This window comes from Glycine soja, chromosome 4 (assembly GCF_004193775.1).
Source record: "Glycine soja cultivar W05 chromosome 4, ASM419377v2, whole genome shotgun sequence".
NCBI lineage: Eukaryota > Viridiplantae > Streptophyta > Magnoliopsida > Fabales > Fabaceae > Glycine > Glycine soja.
Window position 1 is genome coordinate 9,202,305 of NC_041005.1, and position 26,040 is coordinate 9,228,344.

Sequence of the window (26,040 nt, forward strand, 5' to 3'; positions counted from 1 at the left end):
TTAGATATCACCGATTGCAACAATGAACATTCAACGGGCAAGATTCTACTGACATAATCAACGGCCTTGATATCACCGATAGGAGCAATGAATGTATAAGGTGCAAGATCCCACTAATAAAATCCACGGCCTAGATATCACCGATTACATCAACGAACGTTCAACGAGCAAGATCCCACCGACGAAATCAATGACCTAGACATCACCAATTGTAGCAACAAACGTTTAAGATTATTTTCTTGAAAATTTTTGTAGACAAATGTGTTGCAATAAATTTATTGATATATAAGTAGTTGAAAATAAAAGTGAAATAATCAATTTATTTTTTCTAAAATCAAATTTTTAATATAAATTTTTTACAAAAAAAAACACTTACTTTACAATTTTGAATTGAGGACGGGGATACCTGATACCCAACGGGTACAGGAATGGGGTAACAAATTTCAACCCGTCGGGTATCGAGGACGGGTACAGAGATATCTTGTGAAGTCGGGGTCGGGGACTGAGAAGGAAATACCGACTACAATCAACGTTGCGATGTACTGACGACAATCAGCATCCCATAACGCATTGACGAAAACAAGGTTCATGTTCACCGGTTAGGAATCCTGCAAAGTTTTGTACTCTATGCTAGAAAAATAATGGCCAAGATTGCACTGATGACAATCAACGACCCATAACGCATTGAGGAAAATGAGGTTTCTCTTCACCCATCAGGAGTCTGTTGTGCTAGAAAAAAAATGTGACCCCACATTTCTTTTTCCCATACAATTATTACCTTACATTGTTTGTTTCGAGACGATGTGATTAAACAATGCTTTCTAAGAGACGATTTGACTAAACACTGATTTTTCCAAATAGCGCAAACTAAACATAATTAATTAAGACTCAATTTAAATTGTTTATATTGTCGATGCGATCTCAGTCGTTGATATCAGTCATGTGAAAACAATATATCACCTATTATATATAGAGCATGGGAGTTAGATGCAACTCAATACCTTTGTTTGCTACTCTGATAATTGCTAATTATAAGTATATTTTGGGGTTAAATTATATAGAAATTTGTAATTTTTCACTCCTAATTTTTCATTTTTGAACAAATAATTATTAAATTAACATCATTTAAGTTTTTGTGCAGGGAATATTAAAAGTGATGAATTTATGATGCTTAATGAGTAAAATAAGGAGAGTTAATTTTAAATAAAAAACAGAAACAAAAAAAACTCATAAATAAATACAAAAAAAGTTTTGAATTATCTTATTAGAAAAATGCCTTAGGACATCGTTCTCTAGAGAACTGATGTAATAAGGATCTTAAGAAAAAAGTAATATAACACAAAATCGATCGATTTCCTAATGTTAAAATAATAAAAAAAACATTAAGAAAATGAGCAATCAATTTTTCGCCTTAACGCACAGGAATTTATATTATGTACATAAATAATTATTGGATTATATTATTTGGATAATTTTTATTTTATTTATATTTTTAAGTCAAATTTACAAATTGAATCCTACAAAATTTAATGTTATTTAACCTTACATGGGCTTACCGTTTGGATTGAAATTTAAAAAGTCCAAAAATACTTAAATCTATAAAAGATAATCGGCATTTTTATCAATCGGGGGTAAAAAAATTTGGAATTTTCCATTTGGAGTATATTTTAAAAAATTACCAAAAACGGGATAAGTCATAACAGGTGTTATGACTTCTGAGCCAGAGGTCGTAACACATGTTACGACTTTTTAATTATTTTTTTATTTTTTTAATTGAAGTCGTAAAAATGTTTACGACTTCAGTGTAAATATATTTTTTTACGACTTTAAAGTCGTATTTTTTTTATAAAATAAAAAACCAAAAGTTGTATTTTTTTTACGACTTTAAAGTCGTAAAACTATTTTATTTTATTTTTTAAAATTTTTTAAGGTACACGACATCAAAGTCGTAACCTGCATTTTTTTTTAAAATATTATTTTATTATTTGCAGCCTGCTTTTAATTTGCTAACCTACTTTTTTTCGTAAATTTGTTTTTTTGAATTAAATAATGTTTACGATTTTATATTTTTAAAATAAAAAAGTGAAAAAAATATATTTAAATATATAATAAATAATATGAAGTTGATTTTATTATTATATTTTTTGTGATTTTATTTGATATGTTATTATTTTATTTTAATGTTTAATTATTTAAAACATGTTATATATATTTTTAATATAGTTTACTTTAAATGTTTTTTATTTAAAGTTTAAATAATCTATCAATAAAAATACATTAAAAAAATTGAAAGACTTTAAATTAAAAATTTGATTATATTTAAATAAAAATTACATATTTGTTAAACTAATAATGAGACGATGTCCCACAACTAGTTCTTCTAGATATGCGTCTGGGTATCTCATCTTGTTGGATTGAATTTGTCTGTGTTTGTTGTTCTCTCGGTCTACAGCCTCTATCTCCTCTTGTTCTAGGATGCTGACGTGTAATTGTCCATTGTTGTTGAGGAACATGATGACCACCGTTGTCATCATCATCAACACCATCACCATCATCATCGTCATCGTTGTTATTGTTGTTATCCTCATCCTTGTCCTCATCTTCGTGACTCATGTCACGTATTTGAGTAGGTAATGATGGACGATAACAAAAACTTGATGGTGCAAGATTATATGCAGATGGTGGAGTGTTGAAAGTGGTGACAAACATTTGTGAGGAGCCATCAAAAACATTTGAGATAGAAGGGACTTGAAATGAGTATTGAGGTATATATGATGAGAAACCCAGTGGTTGAAAACTTTGTTGACATCCTTGAGACGCATGACCAGAAAAACTTGTTGATTGATATTGTGCTTGTGATGGATGATGTTGGGACATAAATCTAGGAACATGCACTGGAGGTACATTGGGTTCCGCATATGATTGATGTTGGTGATGACCAGGATAATACTGTGATTCGAATTTATAAAGTTAGAAATAACAATGAATAATAATATTAAGAATGATTAAAATTGTAAAGTAGATTTACAACCTCTGTAGATACTGCTCCTTCACGCGATATATATCGTCTGGTTTGACGTATATACCATTGCATGTATTCTGAATTTTCATGTAAAAGACCTTGGTCCATTTCACCATGAACAATATAATTATTCCAATGATTCCATTTGAGATTCCAGTGGCGATGATGGTGAGGCCAAAAAATATCAGTTCTCCCTCTCATATCTATGTCGTGGATTTGATCTAGGTTTGGTGGGTCATCTGGAATAATTTGTCACAGTCCAAATTGTCTCATGACCCTATCTATTGGATGTCATTCGACAATTGCAAAACATATGAGAAGGACTTTTGCCCGAACAATCATTGATACCTCCTCATCATTAATTAATGGCCTTATTTCTGGTGTGTCATAAGGAGTCCACAAGAACTGCAACACATACATTATTATTGTAATATATTTATAATGGAATAGGAAACCGGAAAAATAGTTAATTCATGAAAATTCAAAAATGAACCTCATTAATATGTAGTTTATCAAATATGATGCGTATCAATCTCACTGAATTGGTGGGAATATTTGGTTCGGTCCTTGGATGAGACCACCTTTGTGCAAGAGGAAATCCGAGTCCTTCTTGTACTTCTTCCATGGATAGGTGATCTATCTTTGGGGTAATACATTTAATTCGGTCCCACGCCCACGACTGTAGCAACAACAAACATCCACCGATTTTTGTTTGGTCTGGCTTCACAGCCCGATCTAGAGCTCGAAAAAGGGATGCTAATACTACTGCACCCCAACTATAATGACTTTTCCTCGGTTAAATTTGATAATAAAAGAAGATACATAAAATGAACTCTTGCACCTGATGTATCTGGCATCAAACAACCGCTTATAATCATCATCATATGAGCTCTAGCATGTTGTGCAATAACAACATCATCAGCATCAACGGGAAGTTGCTGAAAATTTTGCCGCAACCAAGTTAGGTAAATCATTTTACTTTTTACATACTTATCAGGTGGAGTTTCCTCGAGTAATGTCTGACAATCAACACGTACATCGCCGGTGATGAAACCGGTTACCGACAATCCATCAATCTTCAAGCCTAACTGTAGGGCCACATCCTGTAAAGTAATGGTTGCCCCTCCATGTCGAAAATGAAATGTGTGTGTCTCCATTCTCCAACGTTCAACCAACGCACTAACCAAATGCTGGTTAATATCAACTTTTCCAACATTTATAATATGTCCGAAACCAGCTAAATTGATTAGATTTTTTACCCAATTATCTATTTGATCCAAGTGGGTAAAAGCCCAAACGAAAGTATACCTCGGACGGATGATTCTCTCTTGGTCTTCCCACACTTGATTTGAAATATAGTTGTCTTGTAAGCGCAACAAAGAACAATCAAGTGGTCCGGGTTGTGCATATGTCATTGGTAAATGGATACAAGGATGAAAATAAGAATGAGGAAAAATGAAAGGGGGAAGGTATGAAAGGAGGGTGGTCCGTGCTCAATAATTTTTGAAGTCTAATATGTTAACTTGTAGAATATTGCTTAACAATTTTTGAAGTCTAATATACACAATGAAGTTCGTACGTGCTATGATAAATCATTTGTACAAAATAAGTTAAATTTGACTACTTTATTACTTTCTATCAAGATTCCATTCTATGATAAATCATTTCACCATGTAGGTTGCTGGTAGCAGCTGCAAGATTCCCATGCTATCATAAATTGTCCATTGTCTATCATAAATCATAAAAGTTGGATTCCCTTAAGTACACACTTTGTGAGTGATTTTTATTTGACTTAAAATTAAGCAAATAAATATTTTCAAATAAATGAATAAATCTAATTTGTAAGTTTTATATAAATTAATAAATATATGATTTTATGATGATATAATAAAACTTTATCAATAATACATATATAACATTGATAACAAAAGTTGATTATTCAAGTTAATTAATTGTATCTATAACCTCTTCTGAACAACCTAAAAATTTATTTATTTTATTAATTAAAGTTAAAAATATCAATTTAAGATATTTAATTAAAGGACCAAAGCTAGACGTGATTTTAAAAAGAAAAAAATGTATAGATGTTGCAGGTCATGTATTTATATATTAGCATTTGTGTAATCATTTTTAAGTTCAAAAATAATTTTTATAAAAATAAATATTTTTGTAGTTAAATTTTCAATTCATAATTAAGGACAATATAATTGAAAAACTATACACCTAATCAAAGTTTTAAAAAATGGTATGAATTATTCTGACAAGAAAAATATTCAAAAATATTTTTAACTTCTAAAAGTTGAAGCGGCATATATCACTAATATTCTAAAATATTTTTCAACTTCTAAAATATGTTTCATGACTACTTCTATCCAAATACACCAAAGTACAACCATGAAATAGCTATAGGTGTTAATTATTGCAAGTTTGAAATTTTGTAAGCATTTTTCATGACTACTATTCATGCATGTGCAACCTTTACGGGTTCTAAAGCTATTCCCTTGCCTGATCTTTTCTGCTATTTCAGTGGTGCAATATGAGTGAACAATACACTGCATTAACATGAGTGAACAATATACTGCGCATGCTGTTTTCAAGGACCTATTTTTTACTTTTTCTTTGTCGTTTTCTGTGTTGCACAAGTGACTTAATGACCTTTCAATTTTCTAATTTTTTTTGCTGTTTATTTTCTGCTTTTTACTTTGGAGTACAACTTCATTATTAATTCATGAGACAATTGCTAAATTGTTGAAGTCATGGAATACCACACGACTTCACTATTAATTAGTTTTGCATTTTTAATATCACTTAGTTATTATTAATTTATGGTTTAGTGTTAAATTAATTTTGGTAAATTATTATTTTGTGTTTTAGAAAATTGGTGTTCAGTTATTATTAATTTACGATTTAGTTAGAGAAATTATTATACATGTTAAATTAATTTTGTTAAATTATTATTTTGTGTTTTAGAATATTAGTGTTTAGTTATTATTAATTTACAGTTTAGTTATTATTTTGTGTTTTAAAATATTAGTTAGACAAATTATTATTACATTGTTCACTCCCGTGAAACCTATAAAAGGAGGGTTCATTCTCACTTTGGTGCATCTGTTGCATCCAAACAATCAGCTTGGTTCTCTGATTTTGACGTGTTTCGTAAAGTCATACTGACATAATTTTTTTAGTGTTACATGCACGAAAAAGGTATTAAAAAAGGTTTTAATTTTTTTACGTTACATATAATCCAATGATTCCTTACTAATCAATAATTTTTTTTTTACAGATGGTTACTGAAGAACCCATAATAAAAGATAATGTTAGTGACTTCAGTGATGACGAGCAACAACATGATTTTGATGAACATGGTGAACCAACCAATCAAAGTGAGTCATCTTCATATTTTGAAACTATTAGTAGCCAACTTTCTGAAAATCAAGAGTACTCAAATCCTTATCAAAAAGGACAATGAGTGTTAGTACAAATGACCTTTATGAAGAGTTGGCATTTGAATCAAAACAAGTCGTTGTGAATGCCATTAAACAATTCCATTTTATGCATTCATTTAATTTTGATGTGGTTGAGAACAAGAGTGACAAGTACGTTGTCATGTGTAATCAATATGGTAATGAATGTTATTGGAGGGCGAGAGTATCGTTCAGCAAAATACGCAAAAGGTGGGAGTTGAAGAAATTAAACGGTATTCACACATGCATAAATTATACCATATCACAAGATCATGTTAGGTTAGATTCTTCTGTAATTACCCATAATATTGTTCATTTAGTGAAAACAAATCTAGGTATCGAAATCAAAACCTTGATTGCAGACATGCATCAACGGTTTCATTACATTGTTTCATACAAAAAAACATGGACAACTAAACAAAAAGCTCTTGAAATGGCATTTGGAAGTTGGGAACAATCACGCAGTTACCTGCCTATATGGTTCACAGCTGCTCAACACTTTATACCAGGTACCATAGTAAAATACAAAACTTCATCTTCAATGGAGGAAGGTGATGATAACCCTCTTAGGGTGATTCTTAACCGTGTATTTTGGGCGTTTAATCCATGCATTGAAGGCTTCAAATATTGCAAGTCACTTGTGCAAGTAGATGGGACATTTTTAACTGACAAATACCATGGTACTTTGTTGACTGCAATCAGACAAGATGGTAGTAGGAACAATTTTCCACTTGCTTTTGCAATTGTTGAGAGCGAGACTAAAGAAACTTGGATGTGGTTCTTGCATTATTTGCGAAGATATGTTACTCCGGAACCAAATTTGTGTATTATATCAGACAGGGGAACCAGTTTGCTAGCAACTTTACAATTCGAACACGTTGGCTGGAATGGACCAGATGTTTCGTCTGTGTATTGCATTCATCACATTGCATCAAATTTCAACCAACAATTTTAAAATGTTGACTTAAAAAAACAAGTCATCAATATGGGTATGTTTCTTCCTATTTCATGCATCATATTATTGCTTTATTACATATTCACCAAATTTATTAGTCATTATTCTATCTTTTCGCAGAGGGTATGAGATGAGGAAATCACGATTTGAGGCTAAGTTGCTCGCTATGCGAGTAGAGTTTCTACAAGCAGCAGATTGGTTGGATCAAATTCGTAAGAGTAAATGGACTCAGGCCTACGATGAAGGAAAGCGGTATAGCCATATGACTACCAACCTTGCTGAATGTATGAATTGTGTTTTGAAAGGAGCCCGAGCATTACCTATTACTGCCTTAGTCAATGAAACATTTAATAAAATAAATGATTCATTTGTCACTAACGGCATCAAAATCATGAATATGATAAAGGCATGGCATAGGTACTCCGAAGACGTATATGTCATGATGCAAGAAAATCAACACATTATTACCTCACATTATGTTCGCATGTATGTTCGAGAAACAGGGGAATTTGAGGTTCAAGAAATTACAAATACGCAACTTGGTCGACAAGCAATGACATGCACTGTCAAATTGAATGAATGGTCGTGTGATTGTGGACAATTTCAAGCACTTCGACTACCTTGTTCGCATGCAATTACACCGTGTGCTTTTTGCAATTTAAATTTTGATGACTTTGTTGACCTTGTATACAAGTTGGAAAATATTTTCAAAGTTTATCAACATCATTTTCATTCCCTTGGAAGTGAAGACACATGGCCTCAATATTTAGATCCGCATTTTATGTCTGATCCTTTGAAACGGCGACAGACATCAGGCAGACCGGACACTAATCGAATACATAATGAGATGGATGAACCAATTTCAAATACGCCTAATAAATGCTCATTATGTAGAACTGAAGGACATAATCGGAGTAATTGTCCATACAAACAAATATATAACTAAAATAACTTGTAGTTTTTATGTTTTTCTTTCATTTGTATTGTGCGTTTTATATTAATGTATTAATTATATTATTTTTAATTTTTATTGATAGATTATTTAAACTTTAAATAAAAAACATTTAAAGTAAATTATATTAAAAATATATATAACATGTTTTAAATAATTAAACATTAAAATAAAATAATAACATATCAAATAAAATCACAAAAAATATACTAATAAAATCAACTTCATATTATCTATTATATATTTAAATATATTATTTTAAAAAATAAAATCATAAACATTATTAAATTCAAAAAAACAAATTTACGAAAAAAAAGTAAGTTAACAAATTAAAAACAGGCTATAAATAATAAAATAGTGTTTAAAAAAATAGCTAATTACGAATTTGAAGTGATATACCTTAAAAAAATTTAAAAAATAAAATAAAATAGTTTTACGATTTTAAAGTCATAAAATAAAATATGACTTTGATTTTTTTTTTTTAAAAAAACATTTACCCTTAAGTTGTAAATAATTTTAAGACTTTAGTTAAAAAAATAAAAAATTAAAAAATCATAACAAATGTTATGATTTCTGACTCAAAAATTGTAAAATCTGTTAGGACTTATTTCGTTTAGAATAATTTTTTAAAATATATCCCGAATAAAAAGTTTCAAATTTTTTTAACCCCGATTAGTAAAAAAGCCAAGATGGGAGTTTAATCCATGCATTGAAGGCTTCAAATATTGCAAGCCACTTGTGCAAGTAGATGAGACATTTTTAACTGGCAAATACCATGGTACTTTGTTGACTGTCATCAGACAAGATGGTAGTAGAAACAATTTTCCACTTGCTTTTGCAATTGTTGAGAGCGAGACTAAAGAAACTTGGATGTGGTTCTTGCATTATTTGCAAAGATATGTTACTCTGGAACCAAATTTGTATATTATATCAGACAGGGGAACCGGTTTGCTAGCAGCTTTACAATCCGAACGCGTTGGTTGGAATGGATCAGATGTTTCGTCTGTGTATTGCATTCGCCACATTGCATCAAATTTCAACAAATAATTTAAAAATGTTGACTTAAAAAAACAAGTCATCAATATGTGTGTGTTTCTTCCTATTTCATGCATCATATTATTGCTTTATTACATGTTCATCAAATTTATTACTCATTATTCTATTTTTTCGCACAGGGTATGAGATGAGGAAATCACGATTTGAGGCTATGCGAGCAGAGTTTTCACAAGCAGCAGATTGGTTGGATCAAATTCCTAAGAGTAAATGGACTCAGGCTTACGATGAAGGAAAACGGTATAGCCATATGACTACCAACCTTGCTGAATGTATGAATTCTATTTTGAAAGGAGCCCGAGCATTACTGCCTTAGTCAATGAAACATTTAATAAAATAAATGATTCATTTGTCACTAATGGCATCAAAATCATGAATATGATAAAGGCATGGCATAGGTACTCCGAAGACGTATATGTCATGATGCAAGAAAATCAACACATTACTACCTCGCATTATGTTCGCATGTATGTTCGAGAAACAGGGGAATTTGAGGTTCAAGAAATTGCAAATACGCTACTTGGTCGACGAGCAATGGCATGCACTGTCAAATTGAATGAATGGTCGTGTGATTGTGAACAATTTCAAGCACTTTGACTACCTTGCTCGCATGCAATGGCATGCACTGTCAAATTGAATGAATGGTCGTGTGATTGTGGACAATTTCAAGCACTTCGACTACCTTGCTCGCATGCAATTACAGCGTGTGTTTTTTACAATTTAAATTATGATGACTTTGTTGACCCTGTATACAAGTTGAAAAATATTTTCAAAGTTTATCAACATCATTTTCATTCCCTTGGAAGTGAAGACACATGGCCTCAATATTTAGGTCCGCATTTTATGTCTGATCCTTCGAAATGGCGACAAACATCAGACAGGCCGGCCACTACTCGAATACATAATGAGATGGATGAACCAATTTCAAATAGGCCTAATAAATGCACATTATGTAGAACTGGAGGACATAATCAGAGTAACTGTACATACAAACAAGTATATGACTAAAATAATTTGTAATTTTTATGTTTTTCTTTCATTTGTATTGTTCGTTTTATATTAATCTGTTTTTAATTTTTATTGATAGATTATTTAAACTTTAAATAAAAAATATTTAAAATAAACTATATTAATATATATATATATATATATATATATATATATAACATGTTTTAAATAATTAAACATTAAAATAAAATAATAACATATCAAATAAAATCACAAAATATATACTAACAAAATCAACTTCATATTATTTATTATATATTTAAATATATTTTTAAATTTTTTATTTTAATAAAATAAAATTATAAACATTATTAAATTCAAAAAAAAATTTAAGAAAAAAAAGTAGGTTAACAAATTAAAATTAGACTGTATATAATAAAATAACATTTTTTAAATAAATAAAAAAAAAGATTACAACTTTGAAATTGTATACCTTAAAAAAATTTAAAAATAAAATAATTTTTTTACTAAAATCGTAAAATTATTTATGACTTCAATATAAATATATATTTTTTTTAAAAACAAAGTCATATTTTATTTTACGACTTTATTTTTTTAAAATATATATATATATATATATATTTTTTTTTTTTAGATTAAAATCATAAATAATTTTATAACTTCAATTTAAAAAAAAATTAAAAAATTGTAACGATTTCTAACTTAAAAATTATAAAACCTTTTACGATTATTTTCATTTTGGATAATTTTTTAAAATATATCTGTAATGGAAAATTTCAAAATATTTTACCCCAATTAGTAAAAAAGCCAAGATAATCTTCTTTTTAATTTAATACATTAAAAGAAGATTTTACACTAGTATTCACAAAATATTTTGCATACTTAAGATCGAGTCAAACTCCAATAAATAACAGTAACACCGGCTGTACTTGGCTCAAGCTGGTTCGAATTTTGAATTAACTTTAGTAACCAGATGGCTAACCAGTAAGTATCACATATTGATTAACTCGCCCGATAAGTGTTTCTAATTGCGAGAATCATCCAGAATCAGTATAAATATAAACTGACATTATATTAGTGTCTAAACCCCAGGCCCAGAAGACCAGAAAAAAGAAAATGCAAGCAAGGAAGTTTTGGTGAAGAGTAATAAAAATAAATTTTTTAATATTAAAAAGCAAAGGGAAGAACATTTGCTTCTACTACATAACATCCTTAATCCGCGTACATATCCAGAAGATAGTATAAACAAACAAATAAATGAAATAATTCTACAAAAATGTTTATTAGAAGCTTTGTACACCTCCCTAATCCGTGGTTTCTAACATCATCGTAGTAGCAGCATGGAACAGAACGATCGGCATCACCAAAATAACCCTTCTGATCACACGGGCGTTGAGCAAGACGACGTAGAAGGATCATACAGAGCAGGAACAAGGTACTTCCTCCCATTAGCCCCCTTTACATTGTAGCTAGCACCAGTGGTAGAGTCAACCAGCAAGTCCCCAGCATAACCAGGGTAAGCCCCTTTCCCATAAACCCCAGGGCACGCCGACGCGGCTTCGAGCGGAGCCTCCGCGGGACCCTGGAAGTAGCCGTTTCCGAAGGGGTTGGTGGCGGTTCCGGCAAGGAGGCTGGCGAGGTTTATGACCATTCCGTCAAGTCCCACATCGTTGTTGGGAGCAACCAAGGGTGGGCTCTGGGGCCCATAAATGGGTTGGTGGAATGGCCACGCGCATTGCCCCGGGCATTGGGTTTCGGAGTTTCCCACCCAGATGTAGGCGAACTTGTAGCTCTTGCTGTTCTTCTTCAGATGAGAAGCGGAAGAGCCGTGGGTCCCACATCGGCTCATACAGAAACCTTCGACCGCCACATCAGCGGATGTCAGAACAACGTTGATGGAGTTCCTCTGTCCGCCTTTGGAAGCCAGCTGGACGAGGTTCTTGCCGGTTAGTGACTTCCCCAGCGAGTATGTCTCGTCGAGAATCTGATCGCCGAGAGAGAGGGAGAGAGAAGCCTTCCTGGGACTCAGGTGGTAGTACTTCTCCGTGGTTTTCCACCACGTGGCAACAGAGGGTTGGCTGCTCTGAGACGCTGGGGATGACAGTGAGGTAACGAAATCGGTGATGATAGCCTTTTGGGATGGTTTGAAGTTACCATACCAGATGAGGTTGACGGCGATTTTGCCGTATAGAAGAGGACCATTGTGGTAATGGAGCAACTGAGACTGGTCCTGAACCAGCTCATTCAACCTCCTAGCAGCAAAGGAAACATGAAAGACTGAAACTACAAGCAAGAGTTTGAGAAAGCATTGGGAAGAAACAACAAGACCGGCCATTTTTTGGATGGTAACAACAATAACGGCCCTTTTTTTGAAACGAGGGATGGGTGGGTGTTGTGATGTGGATGAAGGGGATAGGAAGAGAGGTATATATAGGTCCAAGGAAATGTGTGTTTTTAACTGTGGAGAGAGATTAAAGAGTGACTTTTGTGCGTGGGAAGTGGTTAGCCCCTCTGGCATTTACGAGCCACGGCTTGCTGAGTAAGTTAAGTGTGGGACCCACAAAAAGTAACGTTTCTAAATCCCAGTTGAGTACTCATAGAGTGAAATAGACGCGCAGGACTAGAATGTGTAAAAACAGTCTAGTGTTGGAGGCGTGAGAGGGAAGGCAGTGGAACGCGGATTGAAAAAGAGAGAAGGCATTATGGAAATAAGTGAAGAAGGCTTTGGGGTGACAAAAGCGATACAGCTTGGGCCAGTTGTTGTTGTTGTTGTCGAAATTGACCCTGGGAATGGATAAGAACTGAGGGGGATTAGGTGGGAATGGGAGGGTAGAACGGGAAGAAGAGTAGTGGAATGATGGAGAGAGACGTTGAGATGACAGTCTGGATGGCTCCAACTGGCACTCACCCAATCGCAGCTTATGGCATCCGAGGAACCACGTGATGTAACGTCACACACACACCGCCCCCAATTTCATTTAATCCACGCGCCACTCACGTGACCTCCCAAAATCTGAATATCAAATACTACTTTACACTCTTTCTAGTTTTTATAATTTAGTTTTCTTTTTCTTTGTAAAATTATTTTAATTTATAATATATAAAAAAAGTTTCGTTTACCTCCTAGATCAATAAAGTTCTCTTATTAAATTCATCATCTACTATTTAACAACAGTTGCCTTGTCCTTTCATTCTACATGCCAGGTTGGATACATTTCACCTAAGAAATACATAATTTAAAATCACGAGAACAAAACTATCATATAATATGATCTTCAACATTAGCCATAAAGTTTGATTCACGAGGCAAAACTCTATGCTTCTTTTTATAGAGCTTAATTAACATATAGTATACGAAATAAATATTTGTTTGATGTCCGCATACAATGGCCTAAATTCCCGATAGTCGCAAAGACAACCTAATGCTAGTGGTAATTCATTCACCTTTTGAAAGACCTTGGCCTGATCCCAGTTTTGCAGACAGAGACATGACTTTTAACGTATATAATAAGGTCCCACAAATCTAACCCTACATTTCTTTTTCAAATTAACAATTAACCACACAAGCATGCACGATGGATCCGTCTTAAATATTTTATATTTAGGAACTTCAGACTTTGACTAAATTATTTGTATATTATTGGATTCTGTCTGTCCGTGATCCAGAGAACTAATAGCTGTGAACTGGTAGGTGCAAGAAAAGATTGTAATCAATGGAGTCAATTGATCTAGAATGCTCGTGTTCTCCCTTTGAATGTTTGGTGGAATTTATGAGTTTTTATTTGGGGGTGGCAGATAAGTGGGGGGGAGCTGCTACCTTGACCGAACAAGTTTGGTGCGTACCACTGTACCTTTATGTTTTCAAGTTAGCTCCCCTTAAAGACAACATCTACCTTAGCCTTTTAGTGAGTCCTCTCCGATAAAATAGTACGCAAATTCGTAGGAATTAAAAAGGAAGGTAGTAAAGGAAAATCATCAAGGGTAGAGTTGGAATGACCCATCTTAAACGCTTGTCCTGCAGCAAGAAATAACTCCATTTACCACTAAGTTATTGTGATTTATTTGTTTATTAGATGCAGTTTATGTTTATTTATAATTTCTAAAAGATAAATCATTTATATACAAACTGTTTAAAATTGCATGTTTCTAAGTTATGTTGAACAAGAAATAAATATTATGTTAAATACTGGTATGTATTGAATTTGATCCTTTAAAGTTTATTATATGTTGAATGAATATACGTATAATGTTGTTATTATGAATTAGTATACATGTAATTTTTATGATTTAATGTTGAACATGTTTGCATTATTAAGTATGTTATGCAAAGATTATTTTTGAATGTTATGTGATTAATATAATTTTATTAAATTAGAGAGTAGCCACAGCATCTTTAATTGAGTAAAATTATATGCTAAATTTATAATCACATTAGAAATATTAATTGTGATTAATCATATATAATGTGATAAAATTTACCCACAGGAATTTTGATGCATTTATATGATTAATTAGGATAAAATATCATATTATATTTCTTAATTTACCCACAAGAATTAAGGAAAAGAACATGATTTAATAGTTTTATCGTAAAGTTGCATGATAAATCTAATTGAGTAGGACTTTAACCCACATACAAGTTTTGTGTCACTAGATTCATATATTGAGACATGATTTGCATTGGCAAAACATGACATTTATTTAGTCTCAAATTTTCTTAATGAGCATGTGTATTTGTTTGCAATTTCACAATCTATGAATATTTCTTGTGACCTTCCCATATTGAAAGGTAATAATTATAAGATTTGGAAGGAAAGAATTCACCTTCATTTGGGCTGGATGGATATTGACTGCTATAAGGAAGGATGAGCCACCGGCTATTACTGAAACTAGCGAACCTGATGTTGTTGACCTTTATGAAAAGTGGGAGAGATCTAATCGTCTCTCCGTTATGTTCATAAAAACCAACATATCCGCTAGTATCCGAGGTTCAGTTGACCAGCATGATAAGGTCAGAGATTTGTTGAAAGCCATTGATGAACAGTTTACGACCTCTGAGAAGTCGCTTGCTAGCACACTCATTATGCAATTCTCTTCCATTAAGCTTACTAGAATGAGAGGTGTGCGTGAACATATCATGCACTTAAGGGACATAGTGGCTCAGTTGAAAACCCTGGAAGTTACCATGTTTGAATCCTTCCTGGTACATTTCATTTTATGCACCCTACCTCAACAGTATACACCCTTTAAAATCTCCTATAACACACATAAGGATAAATGATTTATTAATGAACTGATGACCATGTGTGTTCAAGAAGAGGAGAGATTGATAATGGAAGAGGGTGAGAAGGTAAATTTGACTACTTTTACTTTTGGAAAGGATAGGAAGAAGTCTGTAGGCACCAATAAAAGAAAGATTCCGACTCAAACAACAATTAAAAAGGAGTCAAAGTGTTTCTTCTGTAAAAAAAAAGGACACATAAAAAAGGACTATCCCAAATTTAAAAGTTGGTTTGAGAAGAAAGGTACACCATTTACTTTTGTTTGTTATGAATCTAATATGATTTATGTGAATCATAATACATGGTGGATTGACTCTGGTTCTACAATCCATGTTTTTAATACCTTGCAGGGTATGGAAAGCCTAAGGAAGCCAGTGGGAAGTGAGCAGTGCATCTACTCAAGGAGTAGGATGAGCTCGCATGTAGAGGCCATTGGAACGTGTGTCTTAGTTTTAAGTAGTGGCTTTAAATTACATTAGGAGAAATTTTTTTATGTTCCTAGTTTTTGTAAAAACTTAATTTTTGTTTCTAAACTTGCACCTTTGGGATTTTATTTAATTTTACAGGCTTTGGTTTTAATTTACTAAATAAATATGAAATTATTGGTTGTGGTCAATTGGTTGATGGTCTTTACTCGATTGAATTGAAAAGCGACGCTACTTATAATTCTATGCACGTTTCTGTTGGGTTAAAACGATGTATTGTGAATGAATAATCCTTTATGTTGTGGCACCGGAGATTAGGACATATCTCTATTGAGAGAATCAAGCGATTAGTAAATGAAGGAGTACTTAGTACTTTGAATTTCGCTGATTTTGAGACTTGTGTAGATTGCATTAAGGGTAAGCAAACTAACAAGTCTAAAAAGGATGCAAAGAGGAGTTCTAATTTATTAGAAATCATACATACAGACATATGTTGTCCAGACATGGATGCAAATAGTTCGAAATACTTCATAACCTTTATAGATGATTATTCACAATATATGTATCTCTACTTACTTCATTCTAAGAATGAAGCTTTAGATGCCTTTAAAGTTTTTAAGGTTGAAGTTGAGAAACAATGTGGAAAACAAATTAAGATCGTGAGATCAGATAGAGGTGGGGAGTACTATGGTAGATACACAGAGGATGGACAAGCACTAGGTTAATTTGCGAAATTTCTTCAAGAACATGGGATTGTTGCCCAATACACTATGTCTGGTTCTTCGGATCAGAATGGTGTGGCAGAACGAAGAAATCGAACCTTATTAGACATGGTGAGAAGCATGGGGAGTAATGTAAAGCTTCCTCAATTTTTGTGGATTGATGCTCATAAGACGGCTGCTATATATTAAACCGAGTTCCAACCAAGGCTGTCTCAAAGACACCTTTTGAGTTATTCAAGGGTTGGAAACCAAGTTTGCGACATATACGCGTTTGGGGATGCCCGTCTGAAGTAAGAATTTATAATCCACAAGAGAAGAAACTAGACCCTAGGACTATTACTGAGTATTTCATTGGATATGTTGAAAGGTCTAAAGGGTATAGGTTCTATTATTCATCCCACAACACTAGGATTGTGGAATCAAGGAATACAAAGTTTCTTGAAAATGACTTGATCAATGAGAGTGATCAATTTCAAAACATTTCATCTAAAAGGGATCACTATGAAGCTGAACCTTCTAGGACAAGTAATAGGTTGGTAGTCATTCCCACCCCTCAAGTTAAAATGGGTGTTAGACAACTAGTGATTGAAGTTCCATAAGTTGTTGAAAGTGATCATGTAGATCAAGTTGTTTATGAGGAACAACATGATGATATTGAACAAACTGGTGAAGAACCGGTTGAACAAGTTCCTCAACAGGATGACCAAGCAGCATTAAGAAGATCTACTAGAGTAAAAAGGACAACAATTCCTAGTGATTATGTAGTGTACCTACAAGAATCAAACTACAACATTGGAGCTGAAAATGATCCTGAGACGTTTTCACAAGCCATGAGTTCTAAGGAATCAAATTTGTGGTATAATGCTATGAGATGAGATGAATTCTATGACATCTAACCAAGTTTGGGATCTCGTTGAGTTGTCTGTTGGTGTAAAAGTCATCGGATGTAGATAGGTCTTCAAAACAAAGAAAGACTCAGAAGGCAACATTGAGAGACATAAGGCAAGACTTGTTGTTAAAGGATTCACTCAAAGAGAAGGAATCAGTTACAAAGAGACCTTTTCCCCTGTATCTAAGAAAGACTTTCTTCGAGTAATTTTGGCATTAGTAGCTCATTTTGATTTTGAGTTGCATCAAATGGATGTGAAAATGGCGTTCCTGAATGGTGATCTAGAAGAAGAGGTTTACATGAAACAACCTGAGGGATTCTTATCTAGTGTTGGTGAACACTTAGTCTGCAAGCTTAATAAGTCCATCTATGGATTGAAACAAGCCTCTCGCCAGTGGTATTTAAAATTTCATGAGGTTATTTCTTCATTCAGCTTTGAAGAGAATGTCATGGATCATTGTATATACCAGAAGGTTAGTGGGAGTAAGATTTGTTTCCTTATATTATACATAGATGATATTCTGCTCATGACTAATGATAAGGGTATGCTATATGAGGTGAAACAATTTCTCTCAAAGAACTTTGGTATGAAGGATATGGGAGAGACATCTTATGTCATAGGCATAAAGATCCATAGAGAAAGATCTCGAGGCATTTTAGGCTTGTCTCAAGAAACCTATATCAACAAAGTTTTAGAGAGATTTAACATGAAAGATTGTTCACCAAATGTAGCTCCCATTGTGAAGGGTGACAAACTTGCTTTGACTCAGTGCCCCAAAAATGATTTTGAGCGGGAACACATGAAAAATATTCCATATGCTTCAGCATTTGGAAGCCTTATGTATGCTCAGGTTTGCACTAGACCTGATATTGCGTTCGCTGTTGGAGTCTTGGGAAGATATCAAAGTAATCCAGGTATTGACCACTGGAAAGCTGCAAAGAAAGTGATGAGATATCTTCAAGGAACAAAGGATTACATGCTCATGTACAAACAAACTGATTGTCTGGAAGTGATTGGCTACTCCGACTCAGACTTTGCTGGTTGCGTTGATTCACGAAGATCAACATCTGGTTATATTTTTATGTTAGCCGGTGGAGCTGTATCTTGGAGAAGTGCCATGCAAACTTTAACTGCTACTTCCACTATGGAGGCTGAGTTCATTTCCTGTTTTGAGGTTACCTCACATGGTGTATGGTTGAAGAGTTTCATGTCTGGCCTTAGAGTTATGGACTCTATTTCTAGGCCATTAAAGTTGTATTGTGACAACTTTGCTGCGGTGTTTATGGCTAAAAACAACAAAAGTGGAAGTCGAAGTAAGCACATCGACATCAAGTACTTAGCCATAAGAGAACGTGTTAAAGAAAAGAAAGTGGTCATTGAACACGTCAACACTGAGTTGATGATTGCTGATCTTTTAACTAAAGGCATGCCACCAAAGAATTTTAAGGATCATGTAGTACGAATGAGACTTGGTTCCATGATGTAATTTCATTGTACGTACATTTGTTATTTTCAATGAAACTCTTATTCAATTAGATATTTTCTCATATGGTTTTTTGCACATATTTATTTATTTCGAGAAAAATCATTCGGTTTAGATATAGAATAAACATATGGTTTATTCATTAAGTTGAGAGCTAGTATTGAGAGACTTGATATATTGTGGTACATGGAAGATACTACTCATCATCAGAGAACCTATCGCCATGACTCATATATTATGTTTCTTATTACGGTTGATGTTGAGTTCAATGGACCAAGTGGGAGAATGTTGGAATGACCCACGTTCAGGGTCACATTCCACGTTCTATTTTATTTTATTCCCATTACATTATTTTGGAAATTTTGTTATTTCTGAATTTGATCCATTTTCCATCCACATTCAACCCATATATTTGCAACATATTTGCAACCATCTTCAGTAACAAATCACGTACTCATCCTTTATCTCACGTACTGATAACAAGTTGATTGAGCTCTGTGATGGACAAACTCTATAAATAGGATGAAGTGCTCTCAATTTTATATCACCAAACTCACTTCTCCATTCAGAAAAAATACACCATTTATTCAAAGCGAGTAAGGGTCTGGAAGAACAAAACTGCCTTCAGGTTCGTGTATACGCCGCTTCACGTTCGACTTGCAACTGGAGGTACGCTCGTAATATTTAGTTTCCGCTATTTGATCTGAATATATCATTTAAATTGTTTTGCATGTTTAGATCAGTACCTATTTATTTACAGGATAGAGTTGTAAGTGGCTTGTAATCGGTGACACGAACATGATTAACTCAACACACCTCAATTATATTTCAGCCATCTAGATTGTTTTGAGTTTATTTTGACTGAATAAATTATAATTAAGTCATATTAACTCAACACACCTTAATTATATTTCAACCATTTAGATTGGTTTGAGTTTATTTTGGCTGAACAAATTATAATTAAGTTGGGTGCAATCCATTACGGCCTCCACAAGATTTTTTTTCCCATAAAAAACAAGTCTTCCCCATAATATATATATATATATATATATATATATATGAATAAAGAAAATTATAAGATTAAAAAAAATGTTGATATTAATTTTACCATTTTATTATTTTAATTTTTATCATTTTCACACCTCTATTATTAAATATGTAGTAAGTTAGTGATACAAAAATATACCTTAACACAATCCCAAACAAATAGAGAAAAGAAAAAATTGACATCACTGGTTGCTATTTCTTGGATCAATTAGGTCTTATAATTTTTTTATAAATGATTCAATATGGTTTTCTACTTTTAAAATATCCAATTAGATCTTTTATTTTATAAAATGTTTTAATTTAGTCTCATTGTTCTTTCATTTGCTCCAAAAGTTTTAATAAGTAAAACCTAAATTGGTTTTAAATAAGACCAAATTAAATCCATTTTAAAAAATAAAGTACCTAATTGAACATTTTAAAAATAAAATATCTAATTAACTTATCTAAAAGCAAAACACATGACCTAATTGAACATGCAAATAATAAGAGTACTAAATTGAACTAGCAAAATAATTTAGAGGAAACAAAATTAAACCATTTTATTGCAGACTATTTTCTTACTTCTACTAAGTAAAATTTCTAGATCCATCACTCGTTGGGTGTCAAGCGAATATGTTTCAAACCTGATTAACTCGATCCAACCCAATATACATATAGTATTAACAATAAAATAAATATAAATATGATTCTAGCATGAACAAACAAGGAAAAAATGAGAATCAATAGTCATTGATTGAGTTTTAGATAATTCATCTCTGCTATATAATTCAAGTGATTGTGAATGTTCTTTGGGACATGTATCATGCCATTTAGGGCATATATTTTTCTAGTAATAGTGTTGGATTAGGAAAGTTGGACAATGGAGGTGGTTTATTTCTGATTCCAAACTTATTTTATAGTTTACACTTGTCATTTTGATTTTGAGTAAGTTGAAGTAATTAGGTATTTTTTTTATTTAATTAGTCAACTTGACTATTCAACTTGAACCAACATGATTAATGTTGGGATGATTTGGGTTGAATTACTTTAACAAATAATAGTAAATCCAATCCAACTCAACACAATTGTGTTTCATTAGATGAGGCTTAAATTAGACTAAACTCAAATCAACTTGAATAACTTATATCCTTAATATAAAGTATTTTTATTGTGATAATTACCTAAATGATTTAATCATAAAAAAAGTATATGTATTTTTACTCAATGGGACAAAATTGATTTTGCTAAGCATAAGAATCTAGTAGATCATTTCACATCATCCTAGACCTTATGCGAGTTTTGGGTTGCTCCTAACTCACAATTAACATGCAAATCTTATCTTACTTCGTAGCAAAATATTCTTCTTCGCCACCTAATTTCGCGTGTCATTGAAGGCTCTAAATGATGATTTATTTTGAAGCTTGTATGCGACGATGTCTCTACCACATGTCTGTTTCTTCTAAAAGAGAAGTGATTCAACAAAATCTCCTACATATTAGAATCGCAAAGCTTAAGAATTCAGTTTCCTCTCTAGTTTGTTTTTTGCCAAGCATATTTTCCCCTCTAGTAACTTGATTCCTATTATTTGAACCTTCCTAATTTCTTTTACATTTTCTTTTTTCTTTTTCCTAATTTTGGGTTGTTTCCATTGACTGTGTAAAGCAAGGTGCACTATTCTAGCTAGGGCATGTTTAAATATATATTGAAATCCCGTTCAACGTAAAAGTTTTAAAATTTTACAGTCACGTTTGGTGTTTGAGAATGTGAAATCCCAATCAGCGGAGGTCAAAATGCCTCACTTATTGTTATTACAAATCATTATTTACTACTATCTTACTATATGTACTGACTTGTTTTCCTTTCACATTTCATATACGTATGCCATCACATTTCAAGACTTCCTTTAATTTGGCAACTCCCAGGGGGCAGGGCATTGCATTTGTACGGTTTGGGCTTAGAAGATTTAAGGGTTTTTTTTAGTGGGTCTTGTTTGGACCCAAGAGGGTTACACTCATTTTTTTCTCTGCACACATTCGCGGCACCAATAAAGCCCAAACTGCAAGTCCACTACACCATTGAGCATTTCCTCCCCACTGAAAATTTAAGTAGCATATTCTGAATAGGATAGCAGCTACCTGAAAAATGTTCATTGCATAATGTTAATGCATACATATATCTTACAAAAGAACCACCGAAATTGAAGTTAAAAAAACAGTTTGAAAGTGTGAAAGGAAGGGGTGTTAATATTAGAAGTTGAAAAGGAGGCGCCCCTGCTGCATCCGTCACTGTTTGTAAGACTTGCATATCTCATATTTTTGCATGCTATGAATTGCACCTCTTACTTAGCTAAAAGAATTTAGTTTGTATGACTTAGATCGCTTTTATTCAACTTCTTGTTAGCAAAATAATTTTATTTAAAAAGAAACTTCCCCAAGGCACTAACATAATAGAGTAAGTTCACTTATCCTCCAATTATAATTTTTTAATTCAATATTTTGAATAATGGATCATTCGTGGATAAGATAAAATATATGTTGAATATTACATCCACGGCTACTCAGACTCATTGGATCCGGTCTATTTTATTTTGTTCCACCCCTTAAATGAATTAGCTCAACTTGACCCATTTAAAATTGATTCTATAAAAAAACACTTTGGCTCAACCCACCATAGGTTGTGGGTTAATTGAGTTAGATCAATTCATTTGAAATTAAAAAAAAATTATTTTTTTAAAGAAAATTCAATAAAAAAATCAATTTTCTTGCAAAAATAAAATTAAATAAATTAAAAAATTAATAATTAAATTAAATTTTTCGGTACACTATAATGAGACATATTATCAATCGTTAGAAGCTTACAACTATAATAACAAATATTTAAAGTATAGTTTGAAATAAAATATTAAATAAAATAATATTAATCAATATTACAAAATACTAAAAATGTATTATAGATGAGTTCTACTCTATTTGTTAGTTAAATGAATAAACACTTTAAAATTATAAAATAAATTATAAAGTAATAATGTTATTTTTAAAGTGGATTAATTGTATCAACTAAATTCATTAGGTGTGGCCGAATTGTAAGTAGGTCAAGTCAAATCTTACAAACAAGTGTAATTCTTGGCAAATTTTCCCATCTGGGGTAGTTTTAGAAACTATTTCCCCAAATGGGGTCGTTTCTAAATTATTTCCAAGGGGGGCAGTTATTTACGTGAAAACCATGCATGTAGGACCCAAACCGCCAGAACCAGTGGCGAGTTTGGTGCCCTTGAGCAAATCGCCAGCGTCAATGGCGATACGTGCATGCAGAGACCAAATCGCCACTTGGAATGGCGACATGCACAGATGTTTGGGAACCGCCAGTCAAACTGGCGAGTTCCGTGGACTGAGGGTGCAAGTTAGGTTTCAGGCGTAGGGGGCTGCTTTTCAGTGTTAGAGGGACAGCTTTTTCAGAGAAAGGGGAGTTGCAACTGCCATTGGCGAGTTGCCTGCAAGTTGCAACTCCCATTGGCAATTTAGGGCAGAAAAAATAGTCATTAGGACTGGCGATTTTGTGCTTATAAATACGAAAACTTGTTTCGGTTGTGTGCTCACATTCACAAGTAACGTTTTTAGTTGTGTTCTTGAAATCACAAGTAGCTTTGAGACGAAGAATTCTTTCCTCTTTCAGCTGTGTGTGCTCACAATCAGTGGCTTTGAGTTTTCTAAATGCACAAGGAGCTTTGAGTTTTCTGAATGTTTAGGGATTTATCCGCATAAAGTTTTAAATTTGTTTGCTTGAACTTAAATATTTGAATCAGGTTTGTAATTTTGAAATTAATAATTTGTGTTATAATTTTTTTTAACTAAATTTTTATAGCAGTTAGAAGGTATAGTTTTTAGTAATTCTTTAATTAAATTAGTTTTATATTTTTATTTCGTAATTTCCTGTAAAATAATTTGTATTATAATTTTTTTAAAGTAATTTTTTGTAGCAGTTTGAATGTATAGTTTTTATGAAATTTTTAATTAAATTAGTTTTATATTTTATATGATTGTTTGTGTGTATAAAATAGAAAAAATTTGTCATGAAATTTTTAATTGGTTTGAAATTTGGTTCTTGAGGGTTAAATTTGTGAATGAGGTTCGTAAATTTCAGTCAAATAAATTATATTATAAAATATTTTTGAAGTAATTTTTGAGACCAGTTTGAATTTATAGTTGTTAATAATTTTTTAATTAAATTAATTTTATATTTTATATCCTTGTTTGTGTGTATAAAATAGAAGAAATATGTGATGATATTTATTTAAAGAAAATGTTTAAGTCCCGAAAAAATTTGGTAAATATAAAATTTTTAGTATATTTTTAATTAGATTAGGTTGGTGTTGATAGTTTGTTAGTGTGTTAAAAATTAATGAAGCATGTATTGTGAAAAGTGTGTGAAAGTAAACAAATTTGTAACATTATAATTATTTTAAGTAAGTATTTTGAGTGTGGAAATATATTTTAATATAAAGTTATATTATTTTTTTAATTAGATATGGTTGATGTTCATGATTTGTTGGCATGTCTTAAAAATTTATTTGCATTCAACTTGAACGATATTTAAAATTTAATTTTTTTCCCATTATATTTATTTGAAGTACGTATGTTGAAGTTATTATTGTGAAAATTAATTATTTATAAATAATACTAACTTTGTTTATGGTTTATTTGAGCTTTAAAGTTACTACCTTGGAATCGTATTTTTTTTTCAAGTGTTTACCATCCAAAATATTTCAAGTTAATAAATTTTTTATAGAAGAAAGTTTTAATGTCAAATTGTGTTGAAGATAATTTTTGTGATTACATTTTACTATTTTGAATTTATTATGATTAATTAATTAAAATATTGTTTTTGTAGGTACACGATGAATTCGGTTATAACAGTGTTGTATTTCAATGGAAGGGTATATGAAGATAATGATGGTGTAATATTTGAAGGCAGTAAAAAAGTGATTCAGATTAAACGTGGAATTAGTTTCAATGTTTTGAAGAAAAAAATTGGAGACAAGGTAAAATTACAAAATAATGAAATTATTTCTGCTATCAGTTGTAGATTTTTAGTGTCAAGAAAATATATTGCCTTGCAAATTTGCGATGACGAAGACGTTGAAACGATGCTGGAAAGTTTTAAACAACAACAAGAAATGTCAATTCTAGAATTGTACATAGAAAAGGATGTGGCTGGTGGTTCAATGTTTCATTCTGCAAATTCGGTTACATCATGTGGAAATTATTTATCTAATGATGACATACAACCGCCAACAAATATGAGCAATTTACATCTTGACGAAGATGATGATGATGATGATGATTATCTTGTGTCTAACTCATACGTTGAAGAGTCTTTAGACGAAGAAGATAGTGTTGACGGTATATCTGATACAGACAATGAAGTCACCGAAATGATTCCACCAGTAAGAATTGTTCACCCAACAGAAGGTATAATTTCCTCTTAAAAAATACTTCACTCAATACATTTATTATTTCACGACAATTGTATTTAATGCCAAATAAGTATGATTTGAATTTTTTTTGGACTATAAGGTGTACAAGGAATTCAGAATCCATTTTGGAATGATGCTTTGCATTATAATAATATCAACTGGAGCCATCCTGATGAGGAGGACATTTGTGGTTTGGAGATGCCATCCACTTTTAATGTTGGCCAAGAATTATATGTTGGCATGGAATTTGATAGTAAAGATGCGGTCAAGAATGCGCTCAAACAATATGTTATGAAGGTGCATCAAAGTTTCAAAGTGGTTGAA

At 32.2% G+C, this 26,040-nt stretch overlaps 2 protein-coding genes across 2 annotated transcripts; one reads left to right on the top strand and one right to left on the bottom strand.

Annotated features, from left to right (window-relative positions):
• Positions 1 to 6,919: 6,919 nt before the first annotated feature.
• LOC114410521 lies at positions 6,920 to 10,043 on the top strand. Its single transcript, XM_028374506.1, has 4 exons — positions 6,920 to 7,395; positions 7,562 to 7,725; positions 9,569 to 9,686; positions 9,845 to 10,043. The coding sequence occupies exons 1-4, from the start codon at positions 6,920 to 6,922 to the stop codon at positions 10,041 to 10,043; spliced, it is 957 nt and encodes a 318-aa protein (XP_028230307.1).
• A 1,503-nt stretch (positions 10,044 to 11,546) lies between these two features.
• On the bottom strand, positions 11,547 to 12,830 carry LOC114409271 (protein EXORDIUM-like). Its single transcript, XM_028372673.1, has one exon. The coding sequence runs from the start codon at positions 12,748 to 12,750 to the stop codon at positions 11,797 to 11,799; it is 954 nt and encodes a 317-aa protein (XP_028228474.1). The 5' UTR covers positions 12,751 to 12,830; the 3' UTR covers positions 11,547 to 11,796.
• Between the last annotated feature and the right edge of the window lie 13,210 nt (positions 12,831 to 26,040).